General features: G+C 50.6%; 2 protein-coding genes across 5 annotated transcripts in view; one reads left to right on the top strand and one right to left on the bottom strand.

Annotated features, from left to right (window-relative positions):
* Window positions 1-672: 672 nt before the first annotated feature.
* On the top strand, window positions 673-13,234 carry LOC122391594 (N-acetylgalactosaminyltransferase 6-like). 4 transcript variants are annotated; one of them, XM_043385687.1, is made up of 13 exons: window positions 721-881; window positions 1,194-1,196; window positions 1,715-1,918; window positions 2,097-2,196; window positions 2,752-2,896; window positions 3,171-3,337; window positions 3,592-3,786; window positions 4,355-4,532; window positions 8,556-8,673; window positions 9,035-9,145; window positions 9,565-9,786; window positions 10,631-10,888; window positions 11,367-13,234. In XM_043385687.1, the coding sequence occupies exons 3-13, from the start codon at window positions 1,745-1,747 to the stop codon at window positions 11,523-11,525; spliced, it is 1,827 nt and encodes a 608-aa protein (XP_043241622.1). In that variant the 5' UTR covers window positions 721-881; window positions 1,194-1,196; window positions 1,715-1,744; the 3' UTR covers window positions 11,526-13,234. The 4 variants fall into 4 exon arrangements, with proteins under 4 accessions (XP_043241621.1, XP_043241625.1, XP_043241622.1 ...); XM_043385686.1 differs by lacking the exon at window positions 1,194-1,196 and having other exon boundaries at window positions 673-877; XM_043385690.1 differs by lacking the exon at window positions 1,194-1,196 and having other exon boundaries at window positions 686-877; window positions 1,690-1,918.
* Window positions 13,235-13,424: 190 nt separating this feature from the next.
* The window catches only part of LOC122391593 (putative fatty acyl-CoA reductase CG5065), a 45,890-nt gene continuing 43,462 nt past the window's right edge, over window positions 13,425-15,852 (bottom strand). The window contains exons 8-10 of the mRNA XM_043385685.1: window positions 15,554-15,704; window positions 14,930-15,033; window positions 13,425-14,704 (exon numbers count right to left, since the gene is read on the bottom strand). Of these exons, the coding sequence (XP_043241620.1) occupies window positions 14,551-14,704; window positions 14,930-15,033; window positions 15,554-15,704 (409 nt within the window). The 3' untranslated portion in view covers window positions 13,425-14,550. The remainder of the gene's footprint in view (window positions 14,705-14,929; window positions 15,034-15,553; window positions 15,705-15,852) is intronic.

Here is a 15,852-nt window from a genome sequence, read left to right as displayed (position 1 = left end):
ACTTGACATCACCGAATGCAACATTCATGTTGTTAGGATACATAAAATCAGGAAGATTACGCGAATTAGGTAGGCAAACGTGGAATAAAATAGGTGCTGGATGTTTTGGTTTTGGTGCTGAATCAGCAAACAGCAAAAACGGAGTTCAACTAGACGATCTGGCAACTTAAGGCTGTGTGGAAGCAATTAGGTGCCAGATTCAGATATTAGGGTCGAATAAGCATTTTGGGGCTGATCAGCAATTAGATGCCAGAAACAGCTTTTTAGGGACCAGAAACAAATATTCCCCATATGTTTTTGTCTAGAAACACTGGTTAAGGTGGTCGATATTGATTTTTAACATAAAACTAATGGATCGGACGTGCATATTTTGCTAAAAGTATGAGCTAGGTCTGCTAGGAGGAAAAATATCATAGGGATAAAAGACGCGTTTACATAGGGTTTGTTGCAAGCTTATATCTCCGTCCGTGATGTTGCAAAATATGCCAATGGTGCTGAACAATTTACAAAATGATCCCCTCTAAATATTTGAAGACCACTGCATCGAAATTATCGCCAAATTAACGAGCTAGAGCCTCGTCAAATATGCTATGTAAACCGGGTTAAATTATCCCATTACTAGTGTAAGGGAAAATGGTGAAGAAATGCCTTTACAATTGTCATGAAAATGCTACCATATCCATTTGTTTACACGTTGCTGGCTTGAGGGCAGGGGGTTGTGGGGCAGGGGCGGCGCAAGCAAGGCGCAAGGCAAGAAGCATTTTATTTCAGCAAATTTATCTTATTTGATTTCGTGACCACGGCCGGCCGGCTCATACTAAGAAATTTCCATTATTCAAGTAAGACTTCGCTCGCTCCGCAGCTACTAACATTTGCGGTGAGTTGATACCAACATGGAAAGATCATCTTTTTTTGCATAAAACATTACATGATAAATAAAGCTCCATTCATACTCATAGATATGGAGCTCTGGCTGTATCATGATTTTGAAGAAAAAATGGATCTGCATGGCTGCATTGGTTCATCAGGCTCAGACACCCATCAAGTCAAAGGAGAGCTTTTTGCGTACAAATACAGACCGAGCAAGAGCTTGGCCTGTCAGACCACAAAATCACCTTCAATAACTTCACCAGGCTAATTTGATGCATATGTTAAATGTTAAATGTACATTTGGTGGATGTTGATATGATCAGCTGGTCTCTGACTCTCTGTTTGACCCTCCCTTGCCAGCAGTTCGAGCTGAATTGACTGGTATTAGTATATATTAGGTCCGAGTGGACAATTGTGACGCAGTTGATACAAATATGTAACAGCAAAAAATTTAGGTTTTAGGTTAGGTTAGGTTGTAGGTTTGTAGGTTTTAGGCAAGGTTTTAGGTTTCAGGTTGGTAGGTTGGTAGGTTTGTAGGTTAGGTTAGGTTAGGTATAGGTTGTAGGTTGTAGGTAAATAGGTAAGGTTAGGTCAGGTTTGATTATGTTTTTTCTTTTATTTCCAGGACATATAAGTATCATTTTTGGATTCAGGATGTCAAATAATGTAAGAATATGAAAACTTTATCTTTTTACAGTCACTCGGACTCAATGTATACTTTTATAAATTGACTTGTCATCCTCAAGAAAATTAAAGTGTGCATTTTTAAACCAATAGTGATAAGTTTTTAAGTGAATTGTGTGTCCTTGTGTTTTCTAGACTGTCATGTCAATGCGTTGACCAGGTCACGGCCCCAAGTCAGACAGCCTGGGAGATGTCCCTGCGTCGGATGATCGCGGCCGTCCGGGGCCGGCGCAGCCTCTGGACGCTGCTGCGGCTGCTAGTCATTGGATGTGTCACCGCTGCTCTTCTTGTCGCCATCCGGAGGGCCGCACAACATAAGAGATTGAAAGACATTCTCCGGCTGCAAAATTCGCCGTTTCAGGAGGTGGGTAACTGTCACATTTTTAGAGGTGTGCCGTGCTATAATTTTTTTGTTTGACGTTGTTTGTATGTGACAGGCATGCTGTTGGTTTTGGTCCTATTCTGTAGTATTCAGTCGTTCCGTTATATATCAGCATATTTTAGTGTCATCTGTGATTACCCTGACGCCCACTCGTTTCCAGAATGGCTACTGGGAGCGGTTCACACCGGAGGAGATCCGGCAAATGAAACGGATCGACTGGCACGACCAGGAGCAAATCAAACGAGACGCCGAGAGACAGGGTAAGCCGCCTCTCATAACATCCATTGCAGGGCGCCGCCCCGTTATCAGTCGGTATTTGTCTCCCGTCTGGTCCTCACACGATGTAGGATCAGCCTGTTATCGCGGTGCTATCGTGTTTGGCGGAGAGTCACGGCACACATGGCTCTCCAGTCTGTGTGCGTGTGCGTTAGTTTGCCAGCCGGCCGGGCCTGTGGGTGTGGCCGCGGCGTGCCGGTGGGTGATGACACGATAGTGCCATCGGCTTCCGTCGCAATGCGGTACCGCCCCGAAATGAATAGGCGTTTGCAGCCGGATGACGTCAAGCTTACGTCCTATAATAAGGCGTGATAATTAATAAACGTGATGATGATGATAATTGTGGTCGTCATTTCGATCACCGTTTTTTTTTCTACAGAATTTCTGGTCTGTGCCGGTGAAATTAGGTGAAATGTAATAATGTTTCATACATTGTATCACCACATGTATGTTTATCATCGGAGTCACTGGTAGCTATGCGGACCGACGCTGCAGCTGTATAAGTGTATAGTGTCGTTATAAACCACTTCCGTCGCCAGGTCCCGGTGAGCGGGGTCAGAGTTTTGCACTGCCACCTGATTTAGAAGCGCAGAAGGATAAACTGTACAAGGTGAACGGGTTCAACGCGCTTGCCAGCGACCAGATCAGCCTGAACCGATCTCTCTCAGACATCCGGCACCCAAAGTACGTACAGATCAGGGGTACAGAGAGCCTTGTTGCCGACGCGACCTGGCACTGTGGTGTTCTGTTTGGGCTGGGATGTTTCAGCGGGAAGAGCTACGCGTCACATAGCGGAAAGTGCTGTTGAGCGTTGAAGACGGTTGCTTGCTGTGTAACGAGACTGAGGACATTGAGGACATAACGGGACGGAGGACACTGAGAACGCCAACCGCTGATCGCTGGCCGTCGATCACCAGCTACTGACCACTGACTGTCCCTTTTCTCCACCCCGCCCCAGGTGCGGTTCGCGCCTGTACATCAGCGAGCTGCCCACGGTCAGTGTGATCGTGCCCTTCCACAACGAGCACCTCTCCACGCTGCTGCGCACGGCGGCCAGTCTGATCAACCGCGCGCCGCGACACCTGCTCAGGGAGGTGCTGCTCGTAGACGACGCCAGCACCAAGGGTGAGACGAGTCAGCGCTGCGCCTAAATAATAGTGTGTGCGTGTAAATTGACGGCAAACTTTGAGAATTATACTGGTTTCGTATCAACAGTCCGATCATAGCCATACAGAGGTTTATGGTCCTACAGAGGTCTATGGTTCGACGATTTCAGAATGTTTAAAAAAGACGTTTTACTTGGACTCCATGGTTGTCGTCCTTCCGCGCGTTATCGACTTTGGCTTCATGCTTCAACTGATTTTGCACCCCGCTGTCAGAGCACGCCAAGGCGCCGTACCTGGACGACCTGGTGGAGCGAATGTTCCACGGCGTGGTGCGTGTGATCCACCTGCCGCGCCGCTCGGGTCTCATCACGGCCCGGCTGGCCGGCGCGCGACGGGCCACCTCGGACGTGCTCATCTTCATCGACTCGCACTGCGAGGCGGCTGTCAACTACCTGCCGCCGCTACTCGGTCAGTAGGGTGGGTGAGGGACGGGGGAGGGGCGGGGTGTTAGAGGTATATCGGGGGATGCCCGTTGGGATTCTGGTGGATGAGATGAGGCCAGGGCTCTTCCATTTTTTTTTTGCTAAATTATATATTTTACGTTATGATAAGCCTAAAGAGAAGCTTTAATCGGCATTTTTCGCATATTTTCGCATCGCATATCTTCAAGAACACACTTATAACAAATAAAAAACGCACATCAAGTGAGTGTGCCTCTTCAGAAGTGGTCTTCCTTTTCCAATGTTTATGGCTTAGGTACTGACGTCCTTTGGAGGTCATTGGAAAGATAGCTTAGATTGCCGTATGCTTAAGTTTGAACCGTACCACTGAAAAATGTAAGGGCTGCACCAGAGAAAACTGACCGTTGCATAGCGTGCTTGCTACGCATGATTCACAATGCGTCACCTATTCCATTATGCAAATTGAATCGCTAATCGCCTTTATAATTCCCTGTTATCAACTTTTGGAAACGTGACATAAAGCGAGACGCCAGCGATGACTTTACCCTGTAACGGTGTGTTCGCTGTCCTTTCAGAACCGATCGCTTTCGACAAGCGCACGTGCGTGTGTCCGTTTATCGACGTGATCGACTACGAGAACTTCCAATACCGTGCTCAGGACGAGGGCGCGCGCGGCGCCTTCGACTGGGAGTTCTTCTATAAGCGACTGGACCTGCTGCCCAGCGACAAGGCCAACATGCCCGAGCCGTTTGCGTGAGTGGCTGTCCGTGCCGGGACTGTGGGACTGATAGATAAGGCCAGTATGATGGAAGTATAAAGTTTTCAACTCCAGCTCGTTTGGGATTCCACGGTGCGTTTACTCCACACTGTAAGGCAGACCTGGAGTACACCCAGAGTACATGCAAGATGTATTGGAAGTTTATTGCCATAATGTCGGGAATCCTCACCTGGAAGGACGTAAACTAACTAGCAGAGACTTTTACGTCTGCGACTTTGAAGATGGCAGAATTGTATTATTCTGGGATGATCCAGGGTAGCGTGCAGTCATACGCCACTGCCCGTTTTGTCTCCTTCGGCCATATACCGACCGGGGTCACGGTACTGCGTTATCCGCCCGTACCGAAGCAACTGATAATACACGGAAGCCACCAGACGCTGTGGCGAACAGCCGGTCACCGGAAACCGCTACTGGCGGCCGCTGTTCATCGCTAACCGGTCTGCGGCCATCCGAACACGCTGCGTCCAATGTCGCCCCACCGCATTACAGACCGCTCTCTGCAGTTTGCACCGACGACGGGGCAGGGTATGGGGAGGTAGCGTCACCAACCATGCCCTAACACCCAGCGCAGCCAGTATAAGGTCGAAACCCGTCTTTCCGTCGCCGCTCGAAGTTCGGATGTGTTAACTCGGACGGTCGGAGATGCTCGCGGCGGCGGTAGTCGTCAGTACGATCGCCGACTGGTCGGGCCGTACGAGCGAGTCTCGGTGGCGGAGGACGGAATGGACGGAGCGGCTCGGCCGGACCGGTTCCGTAGGGTCAGTGATCCGGGCCGGTCCTCAGGACACCGGCCCTTGGTCAGGCCTCACTCCCCGAGATGAGAACCAAGCGTCGGTAACAAATGTTCTGAGCTGAATGATCTTATGATCGGAGTTATGTGCGCCCTGTGCGAAACGTCCGCCTGTACTCGTCACTGGATGGCATCGCGATGGCCCCATAATATCTCTTTCTCAGTTTTTTTTTTTGTTTGTTAAAGATTAACTTAGCTAGAATGTTTTGAATAGACAGTTTTATTACCTGTGGTGCTAAGTGCCCATAGTAACTAGTCCACTTAGATTCCCATGAACAAACTAATTTCGTTTTCGGTTTAGTGTTTTCTTATCACCATACCCTCCTGCCCACTCCGTGCACTATGGTGCTGTTATATCCGCTGTGCCGCATGACCGTGCTGTACTGCGGTGCAGTATACCTGCCAGTTGTCCACTCGATGCCTGCGTTAGATCGCACGATGCTACACTGGGGCATTCCACGATAGATCGTACCACTTTTTTCCAATATGACACCCTCATCTCTCGGATTTTAACGATAATTGGTCTAAGGGGTAATCAGGGGCTCTGAATCCTCCTGTAACAATTTCAGGCTTATCAGATGAGTGGTTTTTGAGTTATAGTGTATAACATGTTTTGGATCTTGCGTTGCAGCCCCAAGTTTGGCGGGCTGTAACTCTAAGACGGATAATTCAAATGCCAAATGCTATACTGCATTGAACTTGCATTGAAACAAAGAATTATATGCATTTTTAAAATTTTGAAATATATACTATTTTTGATATATAACACCTCGAGTTTCCTTTCATTTGCATTTTTATGCCTTTGGGACCAAATTTTTTTGAATTTTTATTTACTTAAAATCATTTTTGGGTCATTTTTAAGTAGTATGCAAAAAATTAGGAAGGTGTTCTTTCTATAAATGTACTTTTTTGCGTCACCGTAATGGTCTCGAATTGTGATTTCGGAAGAGAGCCTATTAATGGTGTGGTAAAGCTGCCTAGTGACATCACTGGTTACTGAAAGCTCAATTGAAGTCATTTTTGCCTCACTTTTGCATTGTTGACCTTGAGTGACGTCATTCGTACGTCACTAGGGGTCATAAGAGTTTTTCGTCAATAGCTCTCGATCAAATTGAGCTAGAGAGACGGGAAAGCTACCAATGGACTCGGGAAGACCTTGCGAATCGAATGATGTGCGATATGATCTCATTCACCCAGCTTCGTGGCCTGACCCGACTGTTAACCATCTCTGTAGCGGCGCTGTTTGTCTAGCGCCGTGCTGGTTGGCTTTGCCGCGGACTCGGGCGGTCACGTGATGCCCGGGGGCTGGCTGCCGGCTGGGCCGCCCGGTCGGGGAGCGGAGCCAAATACACGGCAGTGTGCTGACCCGAGGTAAGCGACTTAAGCTGACCTCACCGAAACAAACAGTATACCATTCGACGCGCCGGAGCTAGGCAAACACAAAGATGCTAAAATCGCGGCTCTGCGACCATTTGTTGCGAAGTTATCTATCAAAAACCGGACCCGTAATTTGGGTCACTTGAAATGACCTCAGGGGTCACCAATGAACCCGAGACCTTAAAATGTGGTATCATTCGATGCATCTTGTAACGGCGCACATGCTCGTTTTTTCCGCAAGGTTCTAGCTCCATTAGAGGCGAAACGGCGAGCTGGGGTCGTACCGACCCTCCGGAAACCCATTTTGTATACATTTAAATGAGGAACTTATAGAAAGAACACCTTTCTAATTTTTTGCACGTCGATTTTAAAGGACCTGAGGTTTATTTTGAAGAAATAAAAATGGAAAAAATTTTGGTCCCAAGGGCCATTATAGACAATTTAAAAAAATACTACGACTTTTTTCAATATGTTAAGCTTTTCTTTCCAATTTTAAAAATACTGTATTAATCTTTGATTCATCGTTAGTTCAAAGCTGTTTACCGTTTGTTGCTTGCTTAGCTCGTTTTTGAGTTATAGCTCATCAAACTCACCCTTACAATCTGAAGTTTAGAAAATATTATGCAATGTAACTCAAAAAGTTTTCATCTGAGAAGTCTGATATTTTGGTAGGTGTTTTTAGAGCCTATGATTACCCCTTGTACCAATTTTCATTCAAATCTGAGAGATGAGGGTGACGGGCCTGGTACGATCTATCGTGGAATGCCCCCACTACTACATGCCAGTGGCGCGGGAACCGGGGGGGGGGGGGGCTAGGGGGGGCTGAGCCCCTCCAACTTTTCGGCTGGGGGGGCTCGTAATGTATTTGAGCCCCCCCCCCCCCCAGCTGGAGGAATCAAAATCGGAAATCTACCAACACAATTTCATAGATTCATACATAGGCGCGGGAACCGGGGGAGAGGGCAGTGGGGGAAGCTTGCCCTCACAACTCTGGGGCCGTGGGGGCGGTGCCTCACAACTTTTCATGAGGCCAGGAACAGTTGGGGCAGCTTGTCCTCCCCAAATTAGGGGTTGTGAGTCACAAAGGAAGAAAGCATGTGAGTGAAAAATCTACCCATTTTACTGACTCGGCAACTCATTTGGCAGCTTAAAACCTTCATTCCAGGTTGCCAAAACGGTAGTTTCTTCACTCAGCTGAGACGGAATATCTCACTTTTTTGCAAATATTTTTTTCTTTTTTTTTTTCGTTGAAAAGGCCAAGGTCTGAAAAATAAGTGGCCTAAAACCGATGAGAAAACTAGATTTGGGGGTATCCTAGGCTGATCTCTATGATGGTTCAGCCCCCCAGTCTGGAAGAAGTTCCCGCGCCACTGCTACATGCATCTGATGAGCCTGCCCGGTGCTGTGTGTCGAGTGTCATACAGTGTCAGTCGATCGGGGGCTCTGGCAATTGGCACCCTCTGAACGACGCTGTCGGGATGTGAAACCCGTGGGGAAGCTTGGAATTAAAACCGTGTGTCAGCTGCCGAAATATGTAATGACATTCTGAAACTGATGATCACATGCGCACTTGCTAAAATGTGAACGTCCGATCATTCTCATTGACTTCCTGGAAAGTTCAAGGGTCACCAGCTGAGCCATACGAAGTATGCATGACCGGTTAATAGTATCTACTACTGCGAGTTGTAAGGTTTGCTGCCGATCTGCTTGCCACTCGTCACTGACAACTTACGCTGACACTCGTGTTTCTCAGGTCACCGGTTACTACTTCCGCTGATGCCCTGCGGTGTTTCCTCAGGTCACGACTTATGCGACACTCGTATTTCCTCAGGTCGCCGGTGATGGCCGGGGGCCTGTTCGCCATCTCCCGGGACTTTTTCTGGGAGCTGGGCGGATACGACCCCGAACTGGATATCTGGGGCGGGGAGCAGTACGAACTATCATTCAAGGTCAGTAGAGGGCCAGACTGGTTTATTGTGGATCTCCCGGTGTGGTTTTCTTCGAAATCGTTGCTGGTCGTCTGTCTGTCTTCGTTCAGCGGTGTTGTTCGGCAGTGGTTTGTTGTTTTCCCACTCTACAACGGTTAACCTGTTTTTGTCATGCTTTCCGAATGATCAGTTGAATCAGTGTTTGTTGGATTGTTTTCTGCGTGGCTGATGTATTTCGTTGCATTTTGACAATCGTTTCACAGCAAGAACACTCGCTTGTTTATTACTCCTCTAGTTCGTATAATTAGGTTGTTTTCGTTCGCTTTCTCCACTAGCTGCCGTGCATATGCAGTCTGAATAATGGATTGCCCCTGTCTTTCAGATCTGGATGTGCGGAGGTCAGATGGTCGACGCACCATGCTCGAGGATTGGGCACATCTATAGGAAATTCGCTCCCTTCCCCAACCCTAGGAAAGACGACTTTGTTGCCAAGGTACGGCTTTGGGAAATGTCTTCTTTTGTGATGCAACTTTGCAACTTTGCTGACGGAACTTTTGTGAAAGAAGTTACCATTAAATTCATGCATCTTTTGCCACATTTTGCAGGTAATTTCATCGACAGTTATGGCTCACCATTACATGATTAAGATCTGCAACTTTGCTTGTTGAATTAGCTGATTGCGTATTGGTGTGGGGGGATTTCGGTCGTTTCTAAAACGAAGCATTCATCTATGATAATATGATTGCTCTTTTTTTTGCTATAATGCGTAATGCCCACGTAATCGATGTGCGAAGTATTTTGTACGCATCTCATACAATGTGTAGCTTACCTCTCCCCACCTCCGACAGAACTACCGTTGCGTGGCCGAGGTTTGGATGGATCTACCTCACATCCCCTCCTCTCCCACGACAGAATTACCGTCGCGTGGCCGAGGTCTGGATGGACGAGTACGCTCAGCACCTGTACCGGCGCCGGCCCCACTACAAAAAGGTAGACCCGGGCGACCTGGCACCGCAGCGGGCCATCCGAGAGCGGCTCCACTGCAAGAGCTTCAAGTGGTTCATGGAGACGGTGGCGTTCGATCTAGTGAAGAAGTATCCTCCCGTTGAGCCGGACGACTACGCCCACGGCGAGGTAGGTTACAGAGCCGGGCTCCTGTAATGAGCTGCGTTGACGGCCTGATGAGTGTTTACGGTACGGTCGGAGCCCGGGCTGCCGGTCGATTAGAGTACACGGGGCGCGGAGCCGTGTTTGCCGGTGGCAGGGTACACGGGTCGATATGCCGTGTTACACGGAGTCCCGGTGACCGGCCGCACCCCACGACCCCTCGCTGCGGCACGGCTCAGACCCCAGACGGAACGGGGACACGTCCAGCCGCTCATTTACATGCAACTCCTCAAACAGGCGCCATTGTTAACGGGCTACCGACACGATCAATCGCGCCCGTGTCAGGCTCAATTGAGCGGAATCGGATCTGAAGCCATTCCCAGTGCATTTCCTAGTGCAGCCAATAGTCGTTACCAATCCCCCGGTACCAGTGCGGGGGTGGCTGGTGCCCTACCCTCCTCGCCATGCCTCGGACCGGGTCCCCTGAGACTCGACTCTCGGTAATAGGATTTCCGTGCCGGAGCCTGTGACCCTCCGTCCCGCGCCGCTTTCAGTCACCCCTCTACCCTCCGCCACTACTCTCTCTCTCTCTCTCTCTCTCTCTCTCTCTCTCTCTCTCTCTCTCTCTCTCTCTCTCTCTCTCTCTCTCTCTCTCTCTCTCTCTCTCTCTCTCTCTCTCTCTCTCTCTCTCTCTCTCTCTCTCTCTCTCTCTCTCTCTCTCTCTCTCTCTCTCCTCTCTCTCTCTCTCTCTCTCTCTCTCTCTCTCTCTCTCTCTCTCTCTCTCTCTCTCTCTCTCTCTCTCTCTCTCTCTCTCTCTCTCTCTCTCTCTCTCTCTCTCCCTCCCCCACTCACTCACCCCCTCTCTCCCCAGATCCGCAGCGTGGCCGACCCCACGCTCTGCGTGGACACGCGCTTCAAGCCGCACTCGGAGCGTTTCGGCCTGGAGAAGTGTATGAAGGACGAGCCCGGTCTGGGCGGCGAGCAGACGTTCCACCTGTCGTGGAGGAAGGACATCAGGGCCGGCCAGCGCGCCATGTGCTGGGACGTGCCCGGTGGCGATCAGCAGGCGCCCGTGTTTGTCTGGGACTGCCACGGACAGATGGGCAACCAGTACTGGCTCTACGACACGGTGAGGAACGGGAGGGTAGTGGGGGACAGATGGGCAACCACGATACGGTGAGGAACGGGAGGGTAGTGGGGGGAGGACAGATGGGCAACCAGTACTGGCTCTACGACACGGTGTGGAACGGGAGGGTAGTGAGGGGCCGGGGGGACAGATGGACAACCAGTACTGACTATGACACGGTGAGGGAGACGGAAGGGTAATGGGGGGGGGGGGGGGGACAGATGAGCAACCAGTACTGGCTCTATGACACGATGAGAAAAACGGGAGGGAAGTGTTATTGATAAGTGTGGACAAGCTATGGGGCGGCCCAAAGTCATGATCGGTCACTGCTCAGGCTGGGGCTACGGGTCGCCGTAGTTGATGGATAAGCCGAGAGGGTAATGCTGATTTTCGAACACTGCTGGGTCCCTGTCACCTCCCCAGTGTCACCACTGTTTGCCCTGTGACCCCGTTTGACCTCTGCCCCTCCGTTCTCCCGCAGAAGCACCAGTGGATAGTGCACGCGGGCAGCCGCCGGTGTCTGGACGGCAGCGTGGCCCAGCGTGAGGTCTACGTTAGTCACTGCGACACCAAGTCAGTCACTCAGCGCTGGGCGTGGGAGCACTTCAACGCCACTGAGCTGGCCAAACTGCGCTACTAGCGCGGCCAGAGGCGTGAACTAGGGACGGGCTGGGTAGGGAATGGAATAAGGATGGGATGGGTATTATCATAGGTGGGACCATTGCCAGGGTTCGACTTCCAACTCAGTTTAAGGTGATAAAACTGCCTGCAAGATGCTGGCCCGCAGCTTTGCTGCAGGTTTTCGGGCCCATCCGGTCCAAGGTACACAATCAGAGGAACATAAGCTACAAATGAGACATTTCCGGGGCATTACGTGCCTGCCACGCACGCGCACATCATGTACGCGGCGGTGATTGGTAGGGTAGGATATACCACACTGTTCTAGTGGCTGACTGATATGGCGTTAGTCCCGTCTTTCCACGCCATCGTAATTGGTGGGCTTGATACGGCATATGCAGCGTCATACATCCAGGCCAATAGCCGCACTTAAAATCCGTTGCGGTCAGTATCATGGGCTCAGAACAGAGCCAGAGACACTGGATGATTGATTAACTCGAAACCGAACCGAACATTCCGATAAACGGTTTTATCATTACCCGAACGCCAGTGAGCTCAGTGCCTTAGTCGTTATTGCATAGTGGGTGTGTTTGTATTATTTTATGATCGTTTTCTTTTGGAAAACCTACTTTGAGATGTAATTGTTGTTTATTTGTACCTTTGCTTAACGGGTTTCTATCTTCTTTTGCTTATGGTTATTGTTTCTTGTTCGACCATTGGACGGCTGTCGCTTGCTTCATTCTTTTGTTTCACATTGTAAATGACAGTTCAAATGTTCGTGTCTTGTGGTTCGACTCTCGAGACTGATAGTTGAGACGTTAGTTGAATGCGGTTCTCCGAAATCGATGGGTGCTGATGTCCGTCCAGAGGCGAATTGTTTGTGGCCTTAACTCCCTGCAAAATGTGACACCGACGGCTCCTTAGTCACCGTACTCCTCATGATATGGACGTTCGGGGAGAACTGTGTCGTTAGTCGGCAGTGTGATTCAGAGGAATGCAAGTTGCAGAGTGGAACCAACTACCTTGCTGGGTTGTTCGCTGCTTTCAGGGGCTTGTCTCGTCTCAAGTTGGTACATGTGCGCTGTGAGATTCGGCATTATGGAGTGATTATGAGTCTTGGTATATTGTCTTGCTTTTGTTAAGGATTGGTAAGGAATCCGTTATTTTGGAGCTGTTGTTTCTGTTAATGTTACACATTTGAAATTTTATATATGCTTACTTTATGTAATCGATTAAATATGTTCAATTTATGTTAAATCGCGACTGCATGCGGTTTTCGACCTGCAAATCGATGTTGCTGATCAGTTAGCCGCTCAATCGCTTGAGCGAGCATGCATTCATGATTACGCAACTCTGATTCGCTTTCCGACCTTTCGACTCGTTTACTGTAGTTGTAAACGCTGCGTGAAATTGCTGTATTCCGTGTGGATGTGGTAGCGGTACGGTTCCAGCGATACCAGCTTATGGGGAGCAGCTTTAGGGCGTACTCAGAACAGCTAGGGCACAAACGGGAACGCATAGAGGAACTTGTCGGTTGTGTCGCACGCTGCTGTGTGGGAACCAATGAGTGTTTTCATGCCGTCCTGCTTTCTTGGCGGTGTACGGAGTGATGACTGATGAGCTCCGGTGATATTGTTCCATTGAGATGTGGTTTGCTCAAATCGATGTGTGTGATGCTGGCAGCGTGGACCGTGTGTGGAAAATTGAGATCAATATAGGTCCGTGTTGTTAGTTCTAATGGTGTAACTGGCGGGGCAGTGATTGTCTAAACGACGACATTTGGCAGGCGTCTCCTGAAACGTACCTACAGAAAAATATGGACTTTGTTGTGACTAAATACTATCCACAAGTCATCAGTTGGGTGTTAGGTATTTAACAACCAGACCACCTCATCTTAAGCCATCGCATCGTAACACTCGTCTCATAGATCTCGTATTTATCGTACAATATTCTGATCAAAACAACAACAAATTGGTCAAAAGGAGCCCAAGCGTCTAGCAGTAGATGTATGGATGGGCGGCGGCGGGCCGCGGCCTGGCCCCAAGAGCCCGGAGCGGCCGGCGACCCGGCAGCGCCGCCCACCGACAGGCGAGCTTAAAACTAAGTAAGTCACTGGTGCATAACTCGACAATGGAAGAGGTCGAACCGGGTATAACGCCGGCCTGGCCGACCGCTCGGCGGCGCCGAAATCGAGACGGCCAGGCCGCGTGAGGCGTAACTTATATTTATAAAATTCCCCAGTAACGTAACCTCCAGACACTGCATCCCGGGATACAACGAAAAAATAAAGTCGATGGAATATGTTGCACGGTCGGGTCGCGCCGGTTGCAGGTCGCACCGACACTCCAATACATTTGCGCTCCCACGGCAGGTCGGACGTGCCCTCCGCACTAACCCTTCTCTCCTCTGATCTGAGCAACAGGTGCCACCGGTACAGCGTTATCAGCCGGCAGGACTCGGACCAATTCACTTCACACATTCGGCGTCCGAATCAGCTGCGAACCTCGGACCGAAATCACACGTCATTCCCACCTCCGGCGCCGACGGCCGGTCCCACACACCACTCGTCTCACTGACTGCGGGATCACTCTCTCACTCTCTCCCGGTGTGGGCCCTGCCGGCGCCCTGTCCCACCGGCAGGCAGCAGCACAATCGCACATTCCCAACAGAGCCGTCTGACCACACGAGCGGCTCCTCTGCCGGGCCACGCCACCCTCTGCTTTTGCTGCAGTCCCGTGGAGGCGGCACGCACTCGCAGTTCGCTCACAACGCGGCACCACTGGCGGTGGTGGCTGGTTCTCGTGGCGCCACGGGCTACCACAGGTCACACGTGACGGGCTGGTAGCACTGGTCCACCGGTCCACACGGATTCACCCACGAGCCACGGGTCCCGTGCGCCACCGCTCACACGTGGCAGATTGCGGTCACGCGGCCGCACGTGGCGGCGCTGGATTGACATTTCGCGTACCCGTGGGCGGCGGCGGCAGCGTGCCAATGAGAAAAGGTCCATTTCATGCGACTAGATGCGGCGCGGCGGCGCGGGCCAGTTAGCTGGCGATCCGCGGTCGGAGCCGCAGCAGCTGCAGCGCCAGGTTGAGCAGGGAGGTGCAGAGGGCGCGCACGGAGCCCGAGCGGCTCACCAGCACCCGCCAGGCCAGCAGGAACAGCAGCAGCCGCAGCGAGTGGTGCAGGTAGTACATCCTGCGCGGATACGGGGAGGGGGCGTCAGTAACGGGACGCAAAGAAAGGGCAACTCGAGCGAACCGGCGGAATGCAGCGCTTTGATTTTACCGAAAACTGAAGCCAAGTTCTTGCTTACAGTTCAATGATTAGCAAACTTTGAATCATTCCACAGCATCGCATAACTGAGGTAGGGATGAATACAGCATAGGTAGCATGGATACAGTGAACCGACGGCGCGCTTACATGTTGAGACGGCGGCGGGCCCTGTCGGCCTTGTCCTCCTCCTTGAGGATGAACCGGCGCACGCCCAGGCAGTAGGTCGATATGTAGCTCTCCCAGTCCATGTCCTACCACGGAGAGAGAGAGACGGTTATCGATAGAAAAAAAACATATAGAAAACTTGTCAATTAGTGACGTCAGACGTGTTCAACCTGTCACATACCACTCACATACCGCGGTAACATGGTTGACAGTCAGCGATTTTCACACTCGTTTTCAACGACCTGTGACATGACGATGCGTTACATAGGCCATTACGTAAAGGGGCCCAGATGTCGGCCGGGTTATTTCGGCCGTGGCGAGCTCCTTTCACCCGTACTCTGGCGACTATCTGCACCGCTGTGACGCCCGTCACATTCACTCCTCTCTGACAACGGTGCGAGACAGGCTCGGCAGCTGGCGAACTTTGTGAAATTGGGCGGAACCGTTGTGATTTTTTAATGTTGTAAGTGTGATATAGGGTGACCGTCATATATCACGCAGTGATTAAGGCTGATCCTGACAAGAAGCAGTGCCCACAATATGTATGACTTACATCGAAAACGATCACTGCTACTAAAAACAACACCACGGTCTCGAAGAGCTCACCTTCAGCTCGAAGTGGAACTCCTTGCGGTCCTCCAGGGACATCTGGTCCAGCAGCGCCAGGCAGTTGTTGGACTTGAAGGTCCACTGGTGCGTGGTGAAGTAGGTGAGACACCGCATCGCGCGCAGCATCTTGCTGTGGATGCGGACCATCCTGTGGGAAGGCGGGTCCGTGTTAGAATCCCTGTCACGGTGACAGGCACCTCGGGATATCCCGACAGAGCTACCCAAGGCTGGGAACCTCACTGCCTCTATCCGACAAACATACCAGTCACAGACAGAGACAGCAACAGACACAAACA

Source organism: Amphibalanus amphitrite, unplaced genomic scaffold (assembly GCF_019059575.1).
Source record: "Amphibalanus amphitrite isolate SeventyFive unplaced genomic scaffold, NRLGWU_Aamphi_draft 000445F_arrow, whole genome shotgun sequence".
In the NCBI taxonomy this organism is placed as follows: Eukaryota; Metazoa; Arthropoda; class Thecostraca; order Balanomorpha; family Balanidae; genus Amphibalanus; species Amphibalanus amphitrite.
Note: the sequence above shows the minus strand (reverse complement) of the source record. Positions and strands in the feature narration are given on the sequence as shown.